This window comes from Sus scrofa, chromosome 2, assembly GCF_000003025.6.
Source record: "Sus scrofa isolate TJ Tabasco breed Duroc chromosome 2, Sscrofa11.1, whole genome shotgun sequence".
In the NCBI taxonomy this organism is placed as follows: domain Eukaryota; kingdom Metazoa; phylum Chordata; class Mammalia; order Artiodactyla; family Suidae; genus Sus; species Sus scrofa.
Window position 1 is genome coordinate 10,330,290 of NC_010444.4, and position 20,275 is coordinate 10,350,564.

Below are 20,275 nucleotides of genomic sequence, written 5' to 3' on the forward strand. Positions count from 1 at the left end.
GTGGAAAGTAGGGCCCCAGATAGGGATCAGGGGAGAGGCCAGCTTGCATTGTTTAGCTGCCCCAGGACTGGTTCCAGTGGTCCCCCTTCTTCCCAGAGTGAAGAAGCCTCCATTAAGCAGTGAACATCTTCCATTTCTTGAAGGTTTTAGTTCTGCAGAAGGGCTCAAAGATATGGTTATACATATTCCTTGAAGAGGAACCAGGACCCTGCCCCAAGGCTGCACTCTTGTCTCTTGACTGCGCCTCCCTGGTCTCTGCATCCCCTCCCTTCCCTGCCTAGCAACTCTTTGAACCTGCCCTTTGGAACTCAGGGAAGGTTAGGGAGGCTGAAGCTTACTCCCTAAACATAAGAAATGGGAGATACAGAAGCACTGCTCTGCCCAGGAGCCCCCCAGGGCCCTGCTTGGTTTCATTCCCCCTTTTTCCTCAATACTCCTCTGTCTTGAGAACAGATGTTAGACAAAGGAATACTCATTTGTACAGAGCTGTTAACCAGAACCTGGCAAAGGAACTTGGTTTTAGGGGGACTTAGTTTTAAAGCCCCACTTCTGTCCTTCCCCAAGTCTTCCACGAACATGGAGATGACCACTGTGGCTACTTCCTGCTGAAATGGGGCATAGTCCTTCCTCAATTTGGGGAATGGACACCAAATTAGAAATGTCCCTGAGTTCCAAGTCCTAAATCCAAGTCTTCTATTACTAAAATCGCAATCCCTAGGCCATCCTGGTGCAACAGGCCCGGTAAGAAGTAGGAGTGCCAATTGGAACTTAAATAAACACAAATGAACTCATTCACTGAAGAATTCAGTTTAATTAGCCCAAAACTCGGGCTCTTCCTGCTTATGTCTGGTCTAAAGCAATTCCACCGTCTAAAAATTTCATAGTTACAAGAGGATGCCTTGAAGCCATAAGATTGGAGCTACCTGCTGCCAGCAAATATTGCTTTAAGCATGGCTGGTGGCATCCCAAGTCTGACACAGCTCACAAAACCCAAGTTCTCAGCAATGCAAGGGCTCGTCTGTAATCACAGTCATAATGCCACATAGCATTACTTTGGATGTCTGAACCATAGCGGTTCCATTTTCACTTTTAACAGTATTTTCCTGAAAGGTCAAGGCATACGTCACTCCTAATGATTTTAGTGATTTTCTAGATATGAGGAATGCAAGAATGAGGCTCACAAAATATTCTCCTTAAAATAGTAAACTCTCTGAAGACCTGTTCTGCCAGTTTTCCCAGAGCAGAGTGTACCTCACTCCTGATCTCGTCCCTGAGCTCTTTCAGGGGGCTGTTGAGGGTCAGCAGCTGCACTGGCTCATGATTCAATCTGTGTAGAGGCAGATGGCAGTTGCCAGTCTCCAGCTCACAGGGCTCCCCCATGGTCACAAACTCAACCATTGTTTTGGGAGGCATTTCATGACCATTTGGTCCCGGGGTGCTGGAATGCTCACCCCCAGGTCTGTCAGAGACTTCACTGATAGACCACTCAACGTGCTATTACTGACCTAGGCCTATTACAGTTAGTCAGTTACGATCCAGGGAAATATTCCCTCTTGCTGCATATCCCCATATCTAGAGCCACAATGTTACTTACCATCATTGATCCGGTAAAGAACTATGTCTTTGATTAACTGCTTCAAGTTCACTAGCCCTCATTTTTCTTGGAGACTCCATCACGCATTCGGTAATACAAGAAACAATAAGCTTGTCAAACAGGCAAATACAAGCCACAGAGCTAATAGCCGCAATAGAGTCGTAAGCCAAGATTATTGAAGCCAAGAACTTCCTGCTCCAAACCACTTTTAGAAGGGGATGTTGTCAAGACTACGGAGTGGGTCACCCAAAGCAGCAGAGGACTTCAGAATTCAGTAGGCTAATAGCCTGATTACTAGCATTTAAAATCTGTTGAGTGAATTTCCTTAAGGCTTTGATGTGGCTAATTACAGGCTCCAATCCCAATGACAATACAAAAATAACTGTTAAGTTGTTTGACCCATGAGATTACTTGACCCATGAGGCTCATACCAATGGTAGATTGGTTGGGGTCATCTTTAAATTGTTACATCTATGACCTTGAGTCTGAGGGAGTCCTAGACTACATCCTCCTATCCATCCTGGTGGGAGCCAAGTCCATAAATTACTACTACAAAGTCACTGAGCTCCATTAGCTGTGACCAGCAACTCTCTGGTCATCTGACCCAGCCTATTCCACACCAGCCACTATCTCTAAGGGGAATAATATGTAGACATTGTTCATAAGGCACCCAGCCTAATTTCCTAATGTTACAAGGCTAGGCTGATCATCCTTACTATGATCTAATTGTTCCCAACATAGAGGAGCCCTTAAACTTGTGGCCATAACCTGGTGTTGAGCATAGAAATCCTTCCCACATTTGTGGGAGTTTCCCTTCTAATAAACAGGAGGTTACAGTTTTGGATTGAGCCTTATCTCACTGGTCTGACTAGTCTGGGTGACCATAAAGGAAAATTTATGTTTATGGTCAGAGTCAGAGCTTTTCAATTGGCCAGGTGAGAAAATCCCACCCAGTAATAAAAGAAATTTCCTAAGGGTTATTCAGCCAGAGTCTTAGAGAGGAGAACGCCACCAAGGTAACCCAGAAGTACGAGACACAGGTAATTGGCCACAAACCCAACAATTGGTTTGCCTTTTGAAATTAGCATAGGATGGTGCTCCCAATGGAAAAACATTTGATTCGTATGCAAAAGTTCAAGAAGTCAAGAAAACATTACAGGAGTTCCTGTCATGGCTCAGCAGGTAACAAACCCAACTAGTATGCCTAAGGATGTGGGTTCAATCCCTGACCCCACTCAGTGGGTTAAGGATCCACCATTGCCATGAGCTGTGGTGCAGGTCTCAGACACAGCTCAGATCTTGTGTTGCTGTGGCTGTGGCGTAGGCCAGAGGCTACAGTTCAGATTCAACCCCTAGCGTGGGAACCTCCATATGCCACGGGTGCGGCCCAGAAAAAAATCATAAACCCTCGTGTTAGTCATCTTGGACCAGCTGTCTACTTCTGATGTGGTCGTCGTCTCGACCTAGTGTAGTTTCTCCTTCATGTGAGCATTGTTTTCAGATGATCGTGAGGTCAGCAGTCCTCTCAATAGACCAGTCCAGTGCAGGGGCCCAATTCAGCATTAAGATCTGAAAATCTAGAACTTGTACTTTTCAAAATATCTTTTCTATAGATCTCCTTGAAGAGAAAGTATTTTGCAAAGGCATCAGAGCAAAGTCACTAACTGCCTATAATGACATAAGACTTAAGAAGGCACATTTAAGATCTGATTACAGGAGTTCCCACTGTGGCTCAGTGGAAATGAACCTGACCAGTATCCATGAGGATACGGGTTCAATCCCTGGCCCCAGTCAGCGGGTTAATGATCTGGCATTGCCATAGCTGTGGTATAGGTCACAGGTGTGTCTCAGATACGGTGTTGCTGTGGCTGTGGCATAGGCTGGCAGTTGTAGCTCCAATTTGGCCCCTGGAAACTTCCATATGCCACAAGTGCAGCCCTAAAACAAACAAACCAAAAAATGTGATCAATGCAGTTGACAAAAGAAACTTGGTTACTGTTGAGACATCATACTGCATAATCTGAGGAGACCTCTACCCATTTGATACTGCTCTCCATCTATTTTCCTAATTAATTTAACTCTCCCCCTCACCTCTGAGATGACTCAGGGGCCCTCTGAAGCATCCCAAAGCTTCCTGAAGCCAAAAAAACTTTAATTACAATTTTATAGGAAATTCATTAAAAAATATCTTTAGGAGTTCCCGTCGTGGCACAGTGATTAACGAATCCAACAAGGAACCATGAGGTTGCGGGTTCGGTCCCTGACCTTGCTCGGTGGGTTAACGATCCGGCGTTGCCGTGAGCTGTGGTGTAGGTTGCAGACACGGCTCGGATCCCGCGTTGCTGTGGCTCTGGCGTAGGCCAGTGGCTACAGCTCTGATGAGACCCCTAGCCTGGGAACCTCCATATGCCGCGGGAGCGGCCCAAGAAATAGCAAAAAAAAAAGACAAAAAAAAAATCTTTATAAATCCACAAGTAACAAGTGCTGGAGGGGGTGTGGAGAAAAGGGAACCCTCCTGCACTGTTGGTGGGAATGTAAACTGGTACAGCCACTATGGAGAACAGTTTGGAGATACCTTAGAAATCTATACATAGAACTTCCACATGACCCCGCAATCCCACTCTTGGGCATCTATCCGGACAAAACTCTACTTAAAAGAGACACATGCACCCGCATGTTCATTGCAGCACTATTCACAATAGCCACGACATGGAAACAACCCAAATGTCCATCGACAGATGATTGGATTTGGAAGATGTGGTATATATACACAAAGGAATACTACTCAGCCATAAAAAAAGAATGACAGAATGCCATTTGCAGCAACATGGATGGAGCTAGAGAATCTCATACTGAGTGAAATGAGCCAGAAAGACAAAGACAAATACCATATGATATCACTTATAACTGGAATCTAATATCCAGCACAAATGAACATCTCCTCAGAAAAGAAAATCATGGACTTGGAGAAAAGACCTGTGGCTGCCTGATGGGAGGCGGAGGGAGTGGGAGGGATCGGGAGCTTGGGCTTATCAGACACAACCTAGAATAGATTTACAAGGAGATCCTGCTGAATAGCATTGAGAACTTTGTCTAGATACTCATGTTGCAACAGAAGAAAGGCTGGGGGAAAAATGTAATTGTAATGTATACATGTAAGGATAACCTGACCCCCTTGCTGTACAGTGGGAAAAAAAAATATATATATATCTTTAAAAAATTGGGGGAGTTCCCACTGTGGCTCAGTGGTAACAAGCCTGACTAGTATCCATGAGGATGAAGGCTCAATCCTGGCATTGCTCAGTGGGTTAAGGGATCCGGCATTGCCATGAGCTGTGATATGGGTCGCAAACTAGGCTCAGATCCTACGTTGCTGTGGCTGTGGTGTAGGATGGCGGCTACAGCTCCAATTCGACCCCCGGCCTGGGAAATTCCATGTGCCACAGGTATGGACCTTTAAAAAAAAGAAACAGCCAAAAAAATTAGTCAGATAGAATTACAGGTCACTGCGGATAATACTTTTCCCAAAGTTACAAGAGATCTCAAAAGAAGATACAGATGACTTCAAGGCAAAGGACTTCACATAACCTGCTGTCAAACGTAACACTTCAAGAAGACTTCGTTCTCTTGGCAGAGCGAAAAAAGGCCAAATTCATGTTTACTACCAGTTTACTTTTAAAATTAATCTACTCAATGAAATTTATTCTAAATTGGTCAGTTACATGGACTCTCTACCACATATGTGTTTTTAACACATACATTCCATTTGTATAATTGTCTCTGTACACGCAGAGTCAGGCATATATACAACCTCATTCACAAGGCAACGTGGTTGCATATTCGGGTTCTGGAGTTAGGTTACCTGTGTTCATGCCCAGCCTCTGCTACCCAGAGCAGAGAAACCTCAGTTTCACGTGGTTAGAAATAGAGATCGTGGCAGTTGCATGCAGACATCATAAGACTGCTGTGAAAATTAAATGAAATCATGTTGGTACCTTTAGCGCATTACTTAGACCTAGAAAGTGCTCAGGAGTTGTCCGGCTATAATGGTAATGCTGAGTGATGCAGAGAGCTGGGCCCTCCATCCCCAACAAGCAAGTGGAATGGCCCTGCCAGACCTCAGTATATCTTCCTCCGTGAGACTAGCCGTACTGCAATAGTTGATCTTCTACGTTCAATCAAATGCCAAGATTCTGTTATTCTGTGACTATAATTACATGTGATGTTGGTTCTGAACTGTCAGCATGACAGTGAAATTCAATCACGAACAGCTAACAAAATTATTACGATTTTATTGTCGTGATTATATTTTTATTTTTTCTTACAGTATATTTGACTTAGTTTTGTGTCGATTTCTAAGGCATGGCATAGTGACCCAGTCATTCATGTATATACATTCTTTCTCTCCTACTCTCTTCCATCATGTTCTACCCCAAGAGATTGGACATAGCTCCCTGGGCTGTACAATAGAACCCCATTGCTAACAATTCTAAAGGGAATATTTGCATCCACCAACCCCAAACGCCCCATCCATCCCACTCCCTCCCCCTCCCTCCTCCCCCAGGGCAACCACAGGTCTGCTCTCCATGTCCATGATCTCTTTCTGGTTTGCAGATAAGATCTTTAGCCATTCTTTAGATTCCATGATTTCACATGGTATTTGTCTTTCTCTTTGAGACTTGCTTCACTTAGGAGGAGAATTCTTGAGTCTGGCGCCTTAGACCCTTCGGCCATGCTGGCACTTTTATTGGAGGCTTTTTATTTCACACGTACACCTTCTTTCTCTTTTCCACTGAAAGTCTCGCTTCATAATGACATTAGCAAAATTACTTACATGCTTTAACGTATAACCTAAATATGACACTTTCAGGGGAACTGTAGCAAGATCACCAACACTAAGATTACTGAATAGAGTTTCAGATTTCTTTAGCCAGTTTGTTTGTTTGCTTTGGTTTGGTTTGGTTTTAGTTTGGGGGGGTGGTATTTATTTGTTTGTTTTAGTCCTTAGATAATATCTCACTCTGAACATAGAGTGAAAATTCTGAATTTTAAAACGACTGAATTAATATTTTTTTCTATGTGGCTATGTCACCAACTTGATGCAATTAGGTTCATTTGTTTTAGTTGGTTCTCAATCTTGACAGATGAGTTTATCTATTTTTTGATTCTGAAACACATTAACATGGTTGCAAAGGCAAACTAGAAAGCAAGAAAAACCTCACTTCCATCCCTTCCCCTCCCCCATGAGATTAAACTTGTATTCAATTTTGGTTTGTTCTTCCACTGTTGCTTATTGAAAATGTACATGTATATGTATGTAAAAGCAACAAACTCAAGCACGGTTCTGGGCCCTCTTTCTTTAAGGCCTAAACAATTACCATATATAAAATAACCAACAAGACCTACCATATAGTAGAGGGAATTCTCAATTTTTTTCTTTCTATGGCCACACCCACGGCATATGGAAGTTCCCAGGCTAGGGGTCAAATCACAGCTAGAGCTGCTGGCCTACACCACAGCCACAGCAACGTGGGATCCGAGCCACATCTGTGACCTACACCACAGCTTACGGCAGTGTCAGATCCTTAACCCACTGATCCAGGACAGGGATCAAACCCGCATCCTCATGAGCACTGTGTCTGGTTCTTAAGTCTCTGAGACACAACAGGAATTCGAACTCAATGCTTTACAATAACTGATAAGAGAAAAGAATCCCAAAAAATGAGATATACATGTATGTATAACTGAATCACTTGGCTGTGCCCCTAAAATTAACACAACATTGTAAATGAACTAGACTTCCACTTTTAAAAATACTTTTAAAAAATGCACTTGCACTAGTAACAATCATAATAACAACACAAAATCCCTAAACAGTATACCCTGGAGATCTCACCCATCCACTCCTCTCCACACCCCCACTGTAACCAGCTGTGCACCTGCCCTACATACCTGAATTGACCCTCCCCTGTGGATGGTCACCTCAGATATGTTTATAAGCTTTTGCTTTTACAAATAACATTGCAGTGAACAGCTTGTACCTAGCACATATTTCATTGCATTTTTGCAGTGTGTCTTTGGGAGAGGTCCCTAGAGGAAACATTGCTGAATTAAAGGGCATACATGTGTGGCTTGCTAGATACTGTCAGGTCCCCTCCAAAGGACTGAATCACCTCAATTTTAACACTGTTCAAAAATGAGGAGGAAGATACAGTGGCCCCCACATCTTCTGTCGCTCAGCTAGTGACCAGGTCAGCCTCCCATTGTTCTCCCCCATGGACACGCCTGGACAGATCTCAGGCAAGACCACCCAAGTCCAGGGAGCCCTGAAGCAGCCACAAAATGCCATTATCTTTGCTTTGGCTGCAATAGCAGTTTAACCAGCAGCCCTGTTCATCTCAGGCTGAGCAGAAGCCTAAAATGGTCTTTATTTTTGTTTGTTTGTTTTCTTTGATTGATAAGGCATTTAAAAATTGATTATTTCACTGTATGTTTGTTTTGACAAACTAAATTTTTCTTTTTGTCTTTTTGCCTTTTTCTTGGCCCGCACCCGTGGCATATGGAGATTCCTAGGCTAGGGGTCTAATCGGAACTATAGCCACCAGCCTACGCCAGAGCCACAGCAACACGGGATCTGAGCCGTGTCTGCAACCTACACCACAGCTCACGGCAATGACAGATCTTTAACCCAATGAGCGAGGCCAGGGATCGAACCCGCAACCTCATGGCTCCTAGTCGGATTCGTTAATCACTGAGCCACGACGGGAACTCCACACTAAATATTTCAAGGCGTGGATCCTATTAGAGAATTATAACAAGTGCAGGGTGGAGTTTCTGCTGTGACTCAGCAAGTTAAGAACAAGACTAGTATCCATCAGGATGCTAGTTAGATCCGAGGCCTCATTCAAGGACTTAAAAGATCCGGTATTGCCACGACCTGTGTCATATGTCAAGGAAGAGGCTCAGAGCTGGCAATGCTGTGGCTGTGGTGTAAGCCTCAGCTGCAGCTCTAATATCACCCCTAGCCTGGGAACTTCCATAGGATGCAGGTGCAGCCCTAAAATAAGAAGAAAAACATAGTGAACAGTGGATGGAATTATTATATTCATTGGTTATCTATTCCCGCTGGTCTTTCTTGACAAATGGAATGAAAAGTCACATGGTTAAGATGCATTTAGTCTCTTATCCATTTGACCAACATGAATGGAACCTCCTCTCTGTCTCCTCTTGGCTCCCACCTCCAGAAAGAAAACCTGCACAGAGGCAGGCTGAATCCAGCACACAGGTGCTTGAGGTTGGGATCATAGTATGTTTCTTCGGTAAAAAAGAGAGAGAAAAAAAAATTAGTAGTTAACTTTTGAAATCAGGGGATTTTACATAAATATCCAGACTTCTGACTTCTCTGGAAAATGTGGCCAACCAGCCTGCTTTCCAGCATGGCAGCCACTGGTTGGAGCTGAGTAGGGGCTGCCCCAGCCCAGGGTGCCCATCCAACCAGGCCATTCATTGACTTTGTGTCCTGGGCCATGCGTTTCTGAGAACTGTCCTAGACGGCCAGCTCCCTGAAGACAAGGACTGCCTGTGTCTTACTCAACTTTGACTTCCTGGCATCTAACCCGGACCCCAGCACACAGGGTCCTCCATTAATGTGTGCTGGATAAACAAACATCTTTTGAATTCATGCATCCCATTTCTTCCAATATTAAAACTGGGCCATTGTAATTCCCTCTAGCCTTGGTTTCTGAAGAGGATGTGCATCCCAGGTGCCATGATCTGTGCCATGGGTCCCTACCTAAAGCCACTTGTATGTCAGGAGGCTGCACTTAAGTCTTTACTTTGCCATTTGAACTCTTCACAATCCCTGCTCCAACAGAGGACAGAAAGGCACACCTCACATAGTGGCTGCCAAGACCACACAAAACTATGTAATGTCAAGCATGGCCCCCAGCACTTATTTTTATCACATTATTAGCAGTGTTTCATCTCCCATGTCACAAGAGCTTCCCAGCTCTTTGTTAGTCCCCGCACTTTGATTTGGTTGTGCAGTTAAGCCCCAAGGAAGACATAGAAGGAGAATCTCTGGATTCTGAGAATTTTCCAAGTCCACCGCCAAAGATATCGATGGAGGCTAAGATCTTATCAGGAGGTCTGTATTTCTTATCAGGTCCATTGGTGGCCGAGAGGGGACGATACAGGCATGTCAGAGCATATATAACTAGGAGTTTCCAGCCACCACTGCATGCTCAGAACTCCCTCTTTCCTGAGTACCTGGACCCAGGAAAGAAGCATGAAGTGGCTTGTGATCCTTGGGCTGGTGGCCCTCTCAGACTGCTTAGTCATGTAAGTACGGGGACTAGAACTGACAGCATCTCTCTCTATGGGAGGTTTCTTGTCGCCCTGGCATCCTCTTATTCCTCCACACATTGGGGTTAGAAGGGAATGCCATCATTCCTGACAGTCTTAAACCTCAGCTCTCACAGACTGATAAGTACTTTGCATGGGAACCATGGGGCCCAAGGGTCTTGGGGAAGGCCTGCAGAATTGCACAACTCTGGGGGCACCAGTCCCATCACAACCCATATGAAAAATGGCACTCCTTGGATTTGTTCAGTGCACATCCTGTGCAACTGTCACTGAGGTCCCGTGGAAAGCATTTCTCCTGCATTTGCTCCTAGGTCTTCTCTCGGCTCTCTCTCCATTTCTGTGTCTATCAGTTTCTAGGGCTTCACCTGTGGATCTCTCTTCTTTCTCTCCAACTCTCTGGCTGACTCTACCCATGAAGAACACTCGGAGGTTTTGTTCATTTTCCTTTCAAGTCTGATTCTTCCTCATTCGCTAGCCTCTTAATTGGCACAATTTATTCCCCATCTCCTGGCTCCATCTCTCATCCCTTTCTTCGGCTTGAGTCCTGGAGGAAGATCAGGAGGCCTACTGCTAGGCCTTTCGACCTCTAACAAGCAGTATGACCACAGCCAAGTCACAGACTCCCTGTCCTGCATTTCAAAGTCCTTCTCTCTAAAAAGAGGATCACGATCCCCCTTCTGCCTCCTCCCAGAGCTACTGTGAGGCAGATACTCTTGGATGACAATAGCGATGGGATCGGCTACCATGGTGGAGACTTCCCACACATAAGGCACATGACTTCCATCCTCTTCCTTAACAGCCAGAACATTCTATGTAGGGGGCGGGGGCTATTGCATTCAACCTGGGTGCCACTGGAGGCTCTGAGGCTCCAAGGGCTCCCATGGCTTTTGCAACATTACAGGAAAGAACCTGTATTCAAACCTAGGCCCTTGCCATGGTCTTTGCAGGATGACACTCCTCATAACAATGCTTGGAAAATACACAGCGTCGGTACAATGGAGGGTGACAGTCCTTCTACAACATGGGCAGCTGTTGGCTATCTCTTGTTTTTTTCCTTTTCCCAATGCACCGTGAAAGGATCCCTCTCACGAAGGTCAAGTCCGTCCGAGAAAGCCTCAGAGAAAAAGGCTTGCTGAAAAATTTCCTCAAGGAACATCCTTACAAAATGATCCAGAACCAGAAAATCGCTTGTCACCCGCTGAGGAACTACCTGGATGTGAGTGAAAGGGGATGAAGGCCCCATAGGTACCCCTGGTGCTCTGGTCAAGCCTGGGGTTCCCCTGGAGGGGCCAGGAGGGATGTTGGGGCTGGGGCCCCTTCAGGAAGCAGAACCACAGGGGGATCTGGCGCCTCACACCCAGAGGAGAAGGCACTCCCACCCTCAACTCTTGGTCTGTGGTGACTGGGCCCAGAGATGACCCGGTGGCAGGTAAACCTCCATTTCTGTGCCAGAGGAAATTTTGGGGGACTGGGGGGCGGGGCAGCACTGCGCTCGAAGCATATGGAAGTTCCCGGGCTAGGAGTTGAATTAGAGCTGCCAACAACCAGCCTACACCACAGCCACAGCAAGGCATTTCATGCCACGTCTGCTACCTACACCACAGCTCACGGCCACGCCATTCTTCAACCCACTGAGCAGGGCCAGGGATCCAACCCAATCCTCACAGATCCTAGGGGGGTTCCTCATGGCTGAGCCACAGCTGGAACTCCCAAGATTCTTCTTTTTGAACTAAGGGAGCCACTTAGTTACAGATGAAGGGTGAGTCATGTCTAACTAAACAATAAAGCCAACTGCAAAGCAACTTTGAGGCCACAGACAGTGGAAGTCCATCCAGCCTCTGTAGACCCCAAAATGATACGAGTAAAAGTTATTGAGCTCCTACGGTGGGTGATGCTATAAAAACTTAATACCCTATGGTTATGATTGCTGATTTTATTTTTTATTTTTTGTCTCTTTTGCCTTTTGAGGGCCACGCCCATGGCATATGGAGGTTCCCAGACTAGGGATCAAGTCAGACGTTCAGCTGCTGGCCTACGCCACAGCCACAGGAACGGGGGGATTCGAGCTGTGTCTAAAGACCCACATTGCAGTTCATGGCAACACCAGATCCTTAACCCACTGAGTGAGGCCAGGGAAGGAACCCGTGTCCTCATTGATACTATTCGGGTTCGTTAACTGCTGAGCCACGACAGGAACGCCCATGGCTACTGATTTTGAGAAAGGCCTTTATCTTTCTCAAGAATGCATATCTCAGTCTGAGACACAGACAAAGAATAAATGAATGTCGCAATAAAGGGCCAACTGCGTGCTGTTGACAGGACAAGGTTTGAGTTTGGGTGAAGGAAGGAGAAGGAAGTGCTCAGGCTGGGCCTTGAGGGGGACACTGGAGAGCTGCTCCAATGAGACACTGGTCTGAGCACAGGCTGTGAGGTGGGGCCGTGCACAAGGGATATTAGGTGCCATGGGACACCTCGAGGTTGGTGGCACATTGGGAAACCAGGGTGACCAGGGCACCCAGGCCTGCCTTGATCACCCCTCCCCGCTCCCTATAGATGGCCTACGTGGGCAACATCACCATCGGCACACCCCCACAGCAGTTCAGCGTCGTCTTTGACACCGGCTCAGCTGACCTGTGGGTGCCCTCCGTCTACTGCAAAAGCAAGGCCTGTGGTGAGTGCCCTCCCTGCCCCCCCTTGTGCTCCCCCCGACCCCCTCCTCAGACCTCAGCAAGCTGATGGAAATTCATCTCCTCTGTCTGCAGTTACACACAGGTCCTTCAACCCTTCCCACTCCAGCACCTTCCGCCTCCCGGGCAAAAACTTCGAGTTGAAATACGGCTCTGGAAAGATTTCAGGATTCCTTGGCTATGACACTGTTTGGGTAATGTGGAAACTGCAAGCTCAGGCAGGGCTGGCCCTGGAAGGGACTGCTGCTTCCCAGGCAGACACAGATCCCTTGGGAGGGCCTGCCTTTCCCAAAGTTCCGAGTGGCTCGCCCCCCACCTGCCCTGGGGAGGAAGTGCACCTGCTGACATGCAAACTCTCAGAAGAGCTAACCCAGAGAAATGTTTGCGTGTGGATTTGCTGCTCAGGTGCCACTTTGCTGGCAGCGGGGAGGGGGGGAGTAAAACACACACATTTCTGTTCCCCCACTAGGCCTGGCACTGTGCCAGGCACTTCCACTGTGACCATTGTTTAATTCTGCAGCCCCTCTCCCCTGCAGCAGGTACTGTCATTACCTCCTTTGTACAGATTAGGGAACTGAGGTGCAGAGAACAAGGGCCTTGGCCAAGGTCACCCACCCATCTGGTAAGCGGTGAAGCTGGGCTGGCCAGTCAGAACTAAGCTGTTGTGGGGCTTTCGGGGGAGAGAATAAAACTGATCTGGGGACCCTGGGGAGCAGCCCAGGGCTTCAGGCACTCAGGCAGGGGAGGCAGGGGGCCAAAGATGTGGGAGCAACCTGCTAAGTGCACTCTTACTCTAGGTGGTCTTGGAGAATCTAATTAAAACTAAGGCCAGCCTCCTCCAAAGGGCCAGGGTATTCTCTTTCCCTTTCTCACTGTCTCTCTCTCACTCTCTCTGTCGCTCTCGCTCTCTCACACACACACACACACATACACACACACACTCCGCATGTTTCTCGGCAGAATTTTCATAAGAACCTTGAAGCTACCTTTTACAATGGGCATTTGTCTTACTGTGTAGATGCAGAATCGACAACGCATAGCAACGAACCCATCCCTTTCTGCCATCAGATCCCAGGGGTGCCAAAGAGAAAGCTACCCTGCCCTCTACTCATTTCTCCTCAGGTGGGAACCATTTGATCCTGCCCTGAGTCTCACTCTCCCCCCAGGACAAGGGCATAAGACCAGTCTACTAACTACAGACAGTGTTTGCAGATGGAGCAGCTGTGGGTTGAAATCCACAGCCCTGCACAAATGGAGGCAAATCCTGGTCCAGCTCAGCCTATGGTCAAGCCAGGGCCCAGGCAGGCCTTAGTTCTCTGCAAGCTAATGGCATCTCTTATCCCCTTCACCCCAGTCCAGCCCCAGACCTGCTTAAAAATCCACGTGGGAACACCCCCTCTCCCGCAGATCGGCAGTCTCAGGACCATGAACCAGGTATTTGGCCTGAGCCAGTTGGAGACCGGTGAGGCCTTTGAACATGGAGTCTTTGATGGCCTCCTGGGCCTGGGCTTTCCCAGCCTCGCCCTCAAAGGGACCACCCCCATCTTCGACAACCTAAAGAAGCAAGGGCAAATTTCTGAGCCTGTCTTTGCCTTCTACCTGAGCACGTAAGTCTCAGCTAGACAAGCCCTCTCGCCACATCAGCCGTACGACGCTTTCAGTTGCATGAAAAATTCTAGACTATGTGATGCAGATGTTTCTAGACACTGATAGTTAAGAATAAGATCAACCAAATGGGACTCAAGGCCACAGTTGGCCATGCACCCGGATTTGGTAAATAAAGGTTTATGGAACACGCCATGCTCCTGGGGCCAAGAGCAGCACTTGGTCCAGAGAGGTGGAGGGAGGAGGAGGAGCAGTGGAGGGGTCAGGATACAGGTGGGAGGAGGAGAGAACGGGATTCGCTGACGGATTCGATAAGGAAGGAAGGACAGGGATGGGGGGACTCTTTCTTCCTCACTCACATTTGACCAGGAGCCCAGGAGCAGCTAGAGCACTGGCAGGGGCCAGTGCGAAAGGAACATGTGGGACCCCTTGTGGAAAAAGCTTGAGTTTCAGGACAGAGATGGCAGAGGCACGGGGCCCTGCTGAACGGGGGGCCCATGGATGGCTCAGGTCACAGGCCCAGGAACCTGGCCCTGGGTGAGCCTGATCCATGCCCTTAGTGACCTCAGGTCTCAGCTTTCCTGAAAATTGACAGGCTGGCCCAGTGGAAGCCACAGCCCTCCAGGCTGGGGTCCCCTGAGGGACTCTGTCAGCAGGCTGATTGCGGGAAGGGACCAGGCCCTCCAGGAAGGGTGGGTGCTCAGAGCCTGGCCAGGATGCCCAGGTTCAAACCTCTTCTGGGCCACTCATTAGCCAGTCAGGTACTCAACCCTCCATGCCTCAATTCCTGCATCTGTAAAATGGGATCTTAGCAGTGCCTGTGAGGGGTGGATAAACACAGCCCTCAACAGTGCCTGGTGTGTGGCCGAATTTGAGAAAAGCCACCCATTATTCTCCTACACTCAGCCCTCCCTCTCCCTCTCCTCTTCTCAACAGGAAGGAGGAGGGCAGTGCAGTGATATTTGGTGGCGTGGACAGAAGCTTCTATAAAGGAGAGCTCAAGTGGGTGCCCCTGACAAAACCCAACTACTGGCAGATCGCCTTGGACAGGTAAGCCCCTCCCTCTGAGGGCCACCCTGAGGGATGTCCCCACACATGCACACAGACATGGACAGGCTCACACACATGCACTCACAGATGCACCACCACACACACACACAGATACACACATACACATACACTCCACACACACAAAAACGCTCTGAAACACAAAGACAAATGTAGACACTCACAGGCACAAAAGACACACAGGCAGGCACACACAGTCACACAGACACACGAACATACACAGACATAGAGATACACAGACAGACACGCACACCTCTCAGAGTTTATATTCACTCACGCCTCCTGACCAGGGTCCTGACAAGGGCCCAGAAATGCTTGTGCAACCAGGGACACTGCATCTTCCGTGCTGAGAGGCAGGCGGGGAGCATGGGTTGAGGTCCCTGAAGTGTCCCGAAAGGAGGATCAGGGAGACTTCCACGAGCCTGAGCAGGCTGGTGCTACGATGACCAACCGTCCTCGGCTACCCAGGCCCAAGCAGGTGATTAGGGCACAGGATCGCCAGTGGGAAAACAGGACACGTCCTGGACAAACTGGGAAAACGGGTCTCCTTAGGGAGAAGCTACCCAGCAGTGCACAGAGGTTGGCTGCATTCCTGAGACTGGAAAGCACATCAGACAGAGAGACACTTCCTGACCCTGACCCACCCAGCCCCATCCCAGGCACACAGGGGGACAGGGGCTATGGCAGAGACCACCAGGGAGCTGGGATCCAAGAGTGGCCTCAGAACGAGAGGCAGGAGTTGAGCCCCTCACACAAGAGCTTCCTTGTCCCTTGGAGGCCCCTGGGCCGCTCAGTCATCACCTGCCCAGGAGCCTCAGTGCCTGAGCCAGCCCAGGGGGCAGGGCTGGGGGACAGCCGCTCCCTTGGCACCCTGTGTCCCCCTCCCCACCACTCTGAGCATCTGCTGCCCCAGAGAATCTCCACCGTCCCTCTGGGTGTTGACCCGTTATTGCTCAGACACCAGAATCAGGGCTCTGGTTGTCCCTCATTCATGTCTTCATTCATTCATTCAACAAACCCATGGCGTGGATCTGCTCTGTGCTGGGCCCTGAGGATACCCCTTGTTCTTACAGACCTAGCATCTAGGAAGGTGGACATTCAGGAAACAAGTCCCACAAAGAATGAATTACCACTTTGCTCCAGGCTAGACATGAGGAAGTGTGTACAGAGAAAGGCCAAGAGTGGAGAATGATCTAGTCGGGAGATGGGAGGGGGTGGCGGGAGAATTCCCTGAAATGTGACAATGAAGCTGCAACCCAGATGATGAGGAGAAATCAACCAAAGGGGATGGAGGCCTTCTAGACAGGGTGACCAGCATGTGCCAAGGCCCTGAGGCACAAATGAGCCCGGTGCATTCAGGAACTGAAAGGAAATCAAGGAAAGTGAAATGACCAGAGCAAAGGAAAACAGAGTGGGGACAAGAGCTGGAGGACTGTTCTGGAGACAGTCGTGGGTGGGGGCAGTGGCAGCAGTGGGAGACTTCAGCGTGACCCTGGAGCCCCCTTTGTCCCACTGTCTCTCAGGATCACCTGGAGAGGGCAAATTTTTGGTTGTCCCCGCGGCTGCCAGGCCATCGTGGATACCGGGACCACGTACCTGCTTGGCCCACACGCAGAGGTGGACAAAATCCATTCTCTCATGAACGCAGTGCCCCTTCAGGAAGAGGTGAAGTATCAGGCCACAGGGTCACTCTGGGGCTCTTCTCCCAGGAAGGATCAGCTGAGCCAACCTCTCTCCCTCTTCCTCTAACAGTACCTGGTCCATTGTAATGCCAGGGACACCTACCCTGACATCATCTTCACCATTAACAATGTCGACTACCCAGTGCCAGCTCATGCCTACATCCGAAAGGTGAGGGGCCAACCCTGGGGGCTGGTTCTTAAATCTGCAGTGTGTGGCACCAGTGCGCTGCTTGATGCCAGGAGGAGGGGGCCCTCTACAGGCCAAGATGCACCCCTGCAGTTCCCACCCCACCACCCACCACCACGTGGCCCTGGCTGGAGAGGGGGCCAGGGCCTCCCACAAAACCAGCCTCTTGAAGGCAAAGGGAAGACTAGGACAACCACCATCCTGAAATAAAGATGGAGACTCCACCCCGGGCAGGCACGGTGCCAGGCACAAGGAGAGGGGACCACTAAGGGCATCTGCCCTCATGAAGCATGACTACAACCAGGGCCCACAGATGGATGACACAGAATCCCTGTGATCATCAGGCTGAGGGACAAGGGGGTGGCTGAGGACACTGCCAGTGTGTTGTCCCGCCAGAGTGGTTCACAGTCTCCCTGCCCATCTCCAAAGTGCCCTGGTTTGGATGATGATTAGAGGGTTTCCCGAGTCCTAGGCTGCACCTGCCCTTCGTAAGCCCCAGGTCCCGCTCTGGGAGCTGGGACACCAGACCAGCCCTGTGCAGGGCTTGGAGGCCCTCCTGCATGAAGGGGACACAGTGACTGCACAGCCCCTGGCTCAGACTTGAGCGTTAATGCACGTCAGCTCCCGATGGGAATTGAGAGGAGGCTGAAGGAGCTCAAAGAAGGCTGTGAGGAAGAGAGGGAATTTCAATGATTCTAAACCCCCAGCCTCTTGGAGGAGTGAGAAGCCCCTCTGGGGTGGAGGCAAATCGACACTGGGCTCCGTGCCCACGGCACCCCTGGGGGCTGTGCCAAGGGATGCCAGGGGAAGTCCCAGCATGACAAGGGCTAGAGACAAGGGAGCACCAGGCCAAGTGACCCAACTCAGCCTGGAGTGGCCAAGGAGGTTGAGCAGGGATCCAGAAGGCCATCCGTGTGGGGGTGGGGGGTGAGGCGCTGAGCGCAGCCTTAAAGAACAGGTTGTGCAAGAAATAGCAACAACAACAACAACAACAACAACAACAAAAATTAAAAAAGAAAAAAAAAAAAGAACAGGTTGTGGGGAAAGGGGCAAGAAAAGGCCTTCTGTGCAGAGAGAACAGCCAGCCTGGGGCAGAAGGAAAGAAACAGCAGGGAGGGGGGGAGGGGGGCTACAGTCTGCCTGGTTCTTGGATGGACACCCCACTTCCACAGCTGCTCAGAGAGCCACTCAGCTCTCACCTAAGGCGGGGGATGAAACCCAGAAGCTGCAGATCTGGATACAGAGGTTGGGCAGCAGCAGGGTGAGTGCTCGGGCTCAGGCTCATGGCTGTGTCTTTCCTCCTCCCAGGATGCTAATGATATCCTCTGCTACAGCACCTTTGAGGCGATGGCGGATACTCTGACCAAGAGCCAGACCTGGATCCTGGGTGATGTCTTCTTAAAGGTGTACTTCACCGTGTTCGATCGAGGACAGAACAGGATTGGCCTGGCTCGGGCCGCATAAATGCTGGGGCTGCTTCCAGAAACAACCAGGCCCACCTCCCCAAACACACATTCCCTCACACCTAGGGCATTCCCGCCCAAGGAGGGCGGCTTGAACGGGGTTCAATGTTCTGCAAAGCCCAGTTCTCAGTAAAGAATAAAGGATTGCCTTTGCAATGGTGCTGATACCAACCAGTGCCTCTCTTGGAGTCTGGGCGATTCCTGGTAATCCTGCAGGCCTGGACAACCTCGTCTGAACCACAAGTGAGAGGAGCCCACCTCCATGAGATTGCCAATGGAAGGGCAGACTTCTTGGAAGGATACTGGGGACTGGGGATGCAGGAACCAGAGCAGATCCAAAGATCTCAGTGACTGGACCCAATAAATCAGACTCAGCTTACTCTCTTCCCTGCTCTTTCCCTTCTCTCATCTTTGATCGAGTCTCTTAACTGGACAGCTTTCTGCCCTCAGGCCTCTACACGAAATGAAAGACTCCGAAGCTTCCTGCCCCAGTGTTTTATTTTATTTTATTTTTACCTTTTTTTTCCCTACTGTACAGCATGGTGACCCAGTTACACATACACATATCCATTCTTTTTTCGCCCATTACCATGCTCCATCAGAAGTGACTAGGCAAGAGTTGCCAGTGCGACACAGCAGGATCCCATTGCTTGTCCATTCCAAAGGCAATTGTCTGCATCTATTAACCCCAAGCTCCCAATCCATCCCACTCCCTCCCCCTCCCCCCAGGCAACCACAAGGCTATTCTCCAAGTCCATGAGTCTCTTTCCTGTGGAAAGCTTCCTTTGTGCCATATATTCGATTCCAGACATGAGTGATATCATATGGCGTTTGTCTTTCTCTTTCTGACTTACTTCACTCAGGATGAGAGTCTCCAGTTCCATCCATGTTGCTGCACATGGCATTAGTTCGTTCTTTTCTATGGCTGAGTAGCATTCCATGGTGTATTTATACCACAGCTTCCTAATCCAATCATCTGTCGACGGACGTTTGGGTTGTTTGCATGTCTCGGCTTTTGTGAATAGAGCTACAATGAACATGCAGTGGCATGTGTCTTTTTTAAGGAAAAGTTTTGTCCGGATATATGCCCATGAGTGGGATTGCTGGCTCATATGGTAGATCTATGTATAGTTTTCTAAGGTACCTCCATACTCATCTCCATAGTGGTTGTACCAGCTTACATTCCCACCAACAGCGCAGGAGGGTTCCCTTTTCTCCACACCCCCTCCAGCACTTGTTATTTGTGGACTTATGAATGATGGCCATTCTGACTGGTGTGAGGTGGTATCTCGTGGTAGTTTTGATTTGCATTTCTCTAACAATCAGGGCTGTTGAGCATTTTATCATGTGCTTGTTGCTCATCTGTACATCTTCCTTGGAGAAATGTCTGTTCAGGTCTTTTGCCCATTTTCTCCATTGGGTTGTTGGCTTTTTTGCGGTTGAGTTGTAGAAGTTGTTTGTATGTTTTAGCTGTAAGTTGTCTTTTTGGTTTCTTTGTGGTTTCCTTTGCTGTGCAAAAGCCTGTCAGTTTGATTAGGTCCCATTGGTTTATTTTTGCTTTTATTTCTGTTGCTTTGGGAGACTGACCTGAGAAAACATTTGTAAGGTTAATGTCAGAGAAGGTT

The 20,275-nt window shown here is 48.8% G+C and overlaps 2 protein-coding genes across 2 annotated transcripts in view; one reads left to right on the top strand and one right to left on the bottom strand.

Moving 5' to 3' along the window:
- The window catches only part of PAG6 (pregnancy-associated glycoprotein 6), a gene marked incomplete at its 5' end in the record, with an annotated part of 75,538 nt that overhangs the window by 18,940 nt on the left and 36,323 nt on the right, over nt 1–20,275 (bottom strand).
- LOC100522849 (pregnancy-associated glycoprotein 2-like) lies at nt 9,841–19,133 on the top strand. The gene is made up of 9 exons (XM_021082953.1): nt 9,841–9,934; nt 11,036–11,174; nt 12,512–12,629; nt 12,721–12,839; nt 14,053–14,252; nt 15,187–15,300; nt 16,842–16,983; nt 17,071–17,169; nt 18,496–19,133. The coding sequence occupies exons 1-9, from the start codon at nt 9,882–9,884 to the stop codon at nt 18,649–18,651; spliced, it is 1,140 nt and encodes a 379-aa protein (XP_020938612.1). The 5' UTR covers nt 9,841–9,881; the 3' UTR covers nt 18,652–19,133.

Bases quoted from the DNA above. Each gene is read 5' to 3' on its own strand.
- LOC100522849 (XM_021082953.1), top strand. From the start codon at position 9,882: ATGAAGTGGCTTGTGATCCTTGGGCTGGTGGCCCTCTCAGACTGCTTA. The intron at 11,175-12,511 runs GTGAGTGAAAGG...CGCTCCCTATAG, and splicing joins CGCTGAGGAACTACCTGGAT to ATGGCCTACGTGGGCAACAT. The intron at 15,301-16,841 runs GTAAGCCCCTCC...ACTGTCTCTCAG, and splicing joins TGGCAGATCGCCTTGGACAG to GATCACCTGGAGAGGGCAAA.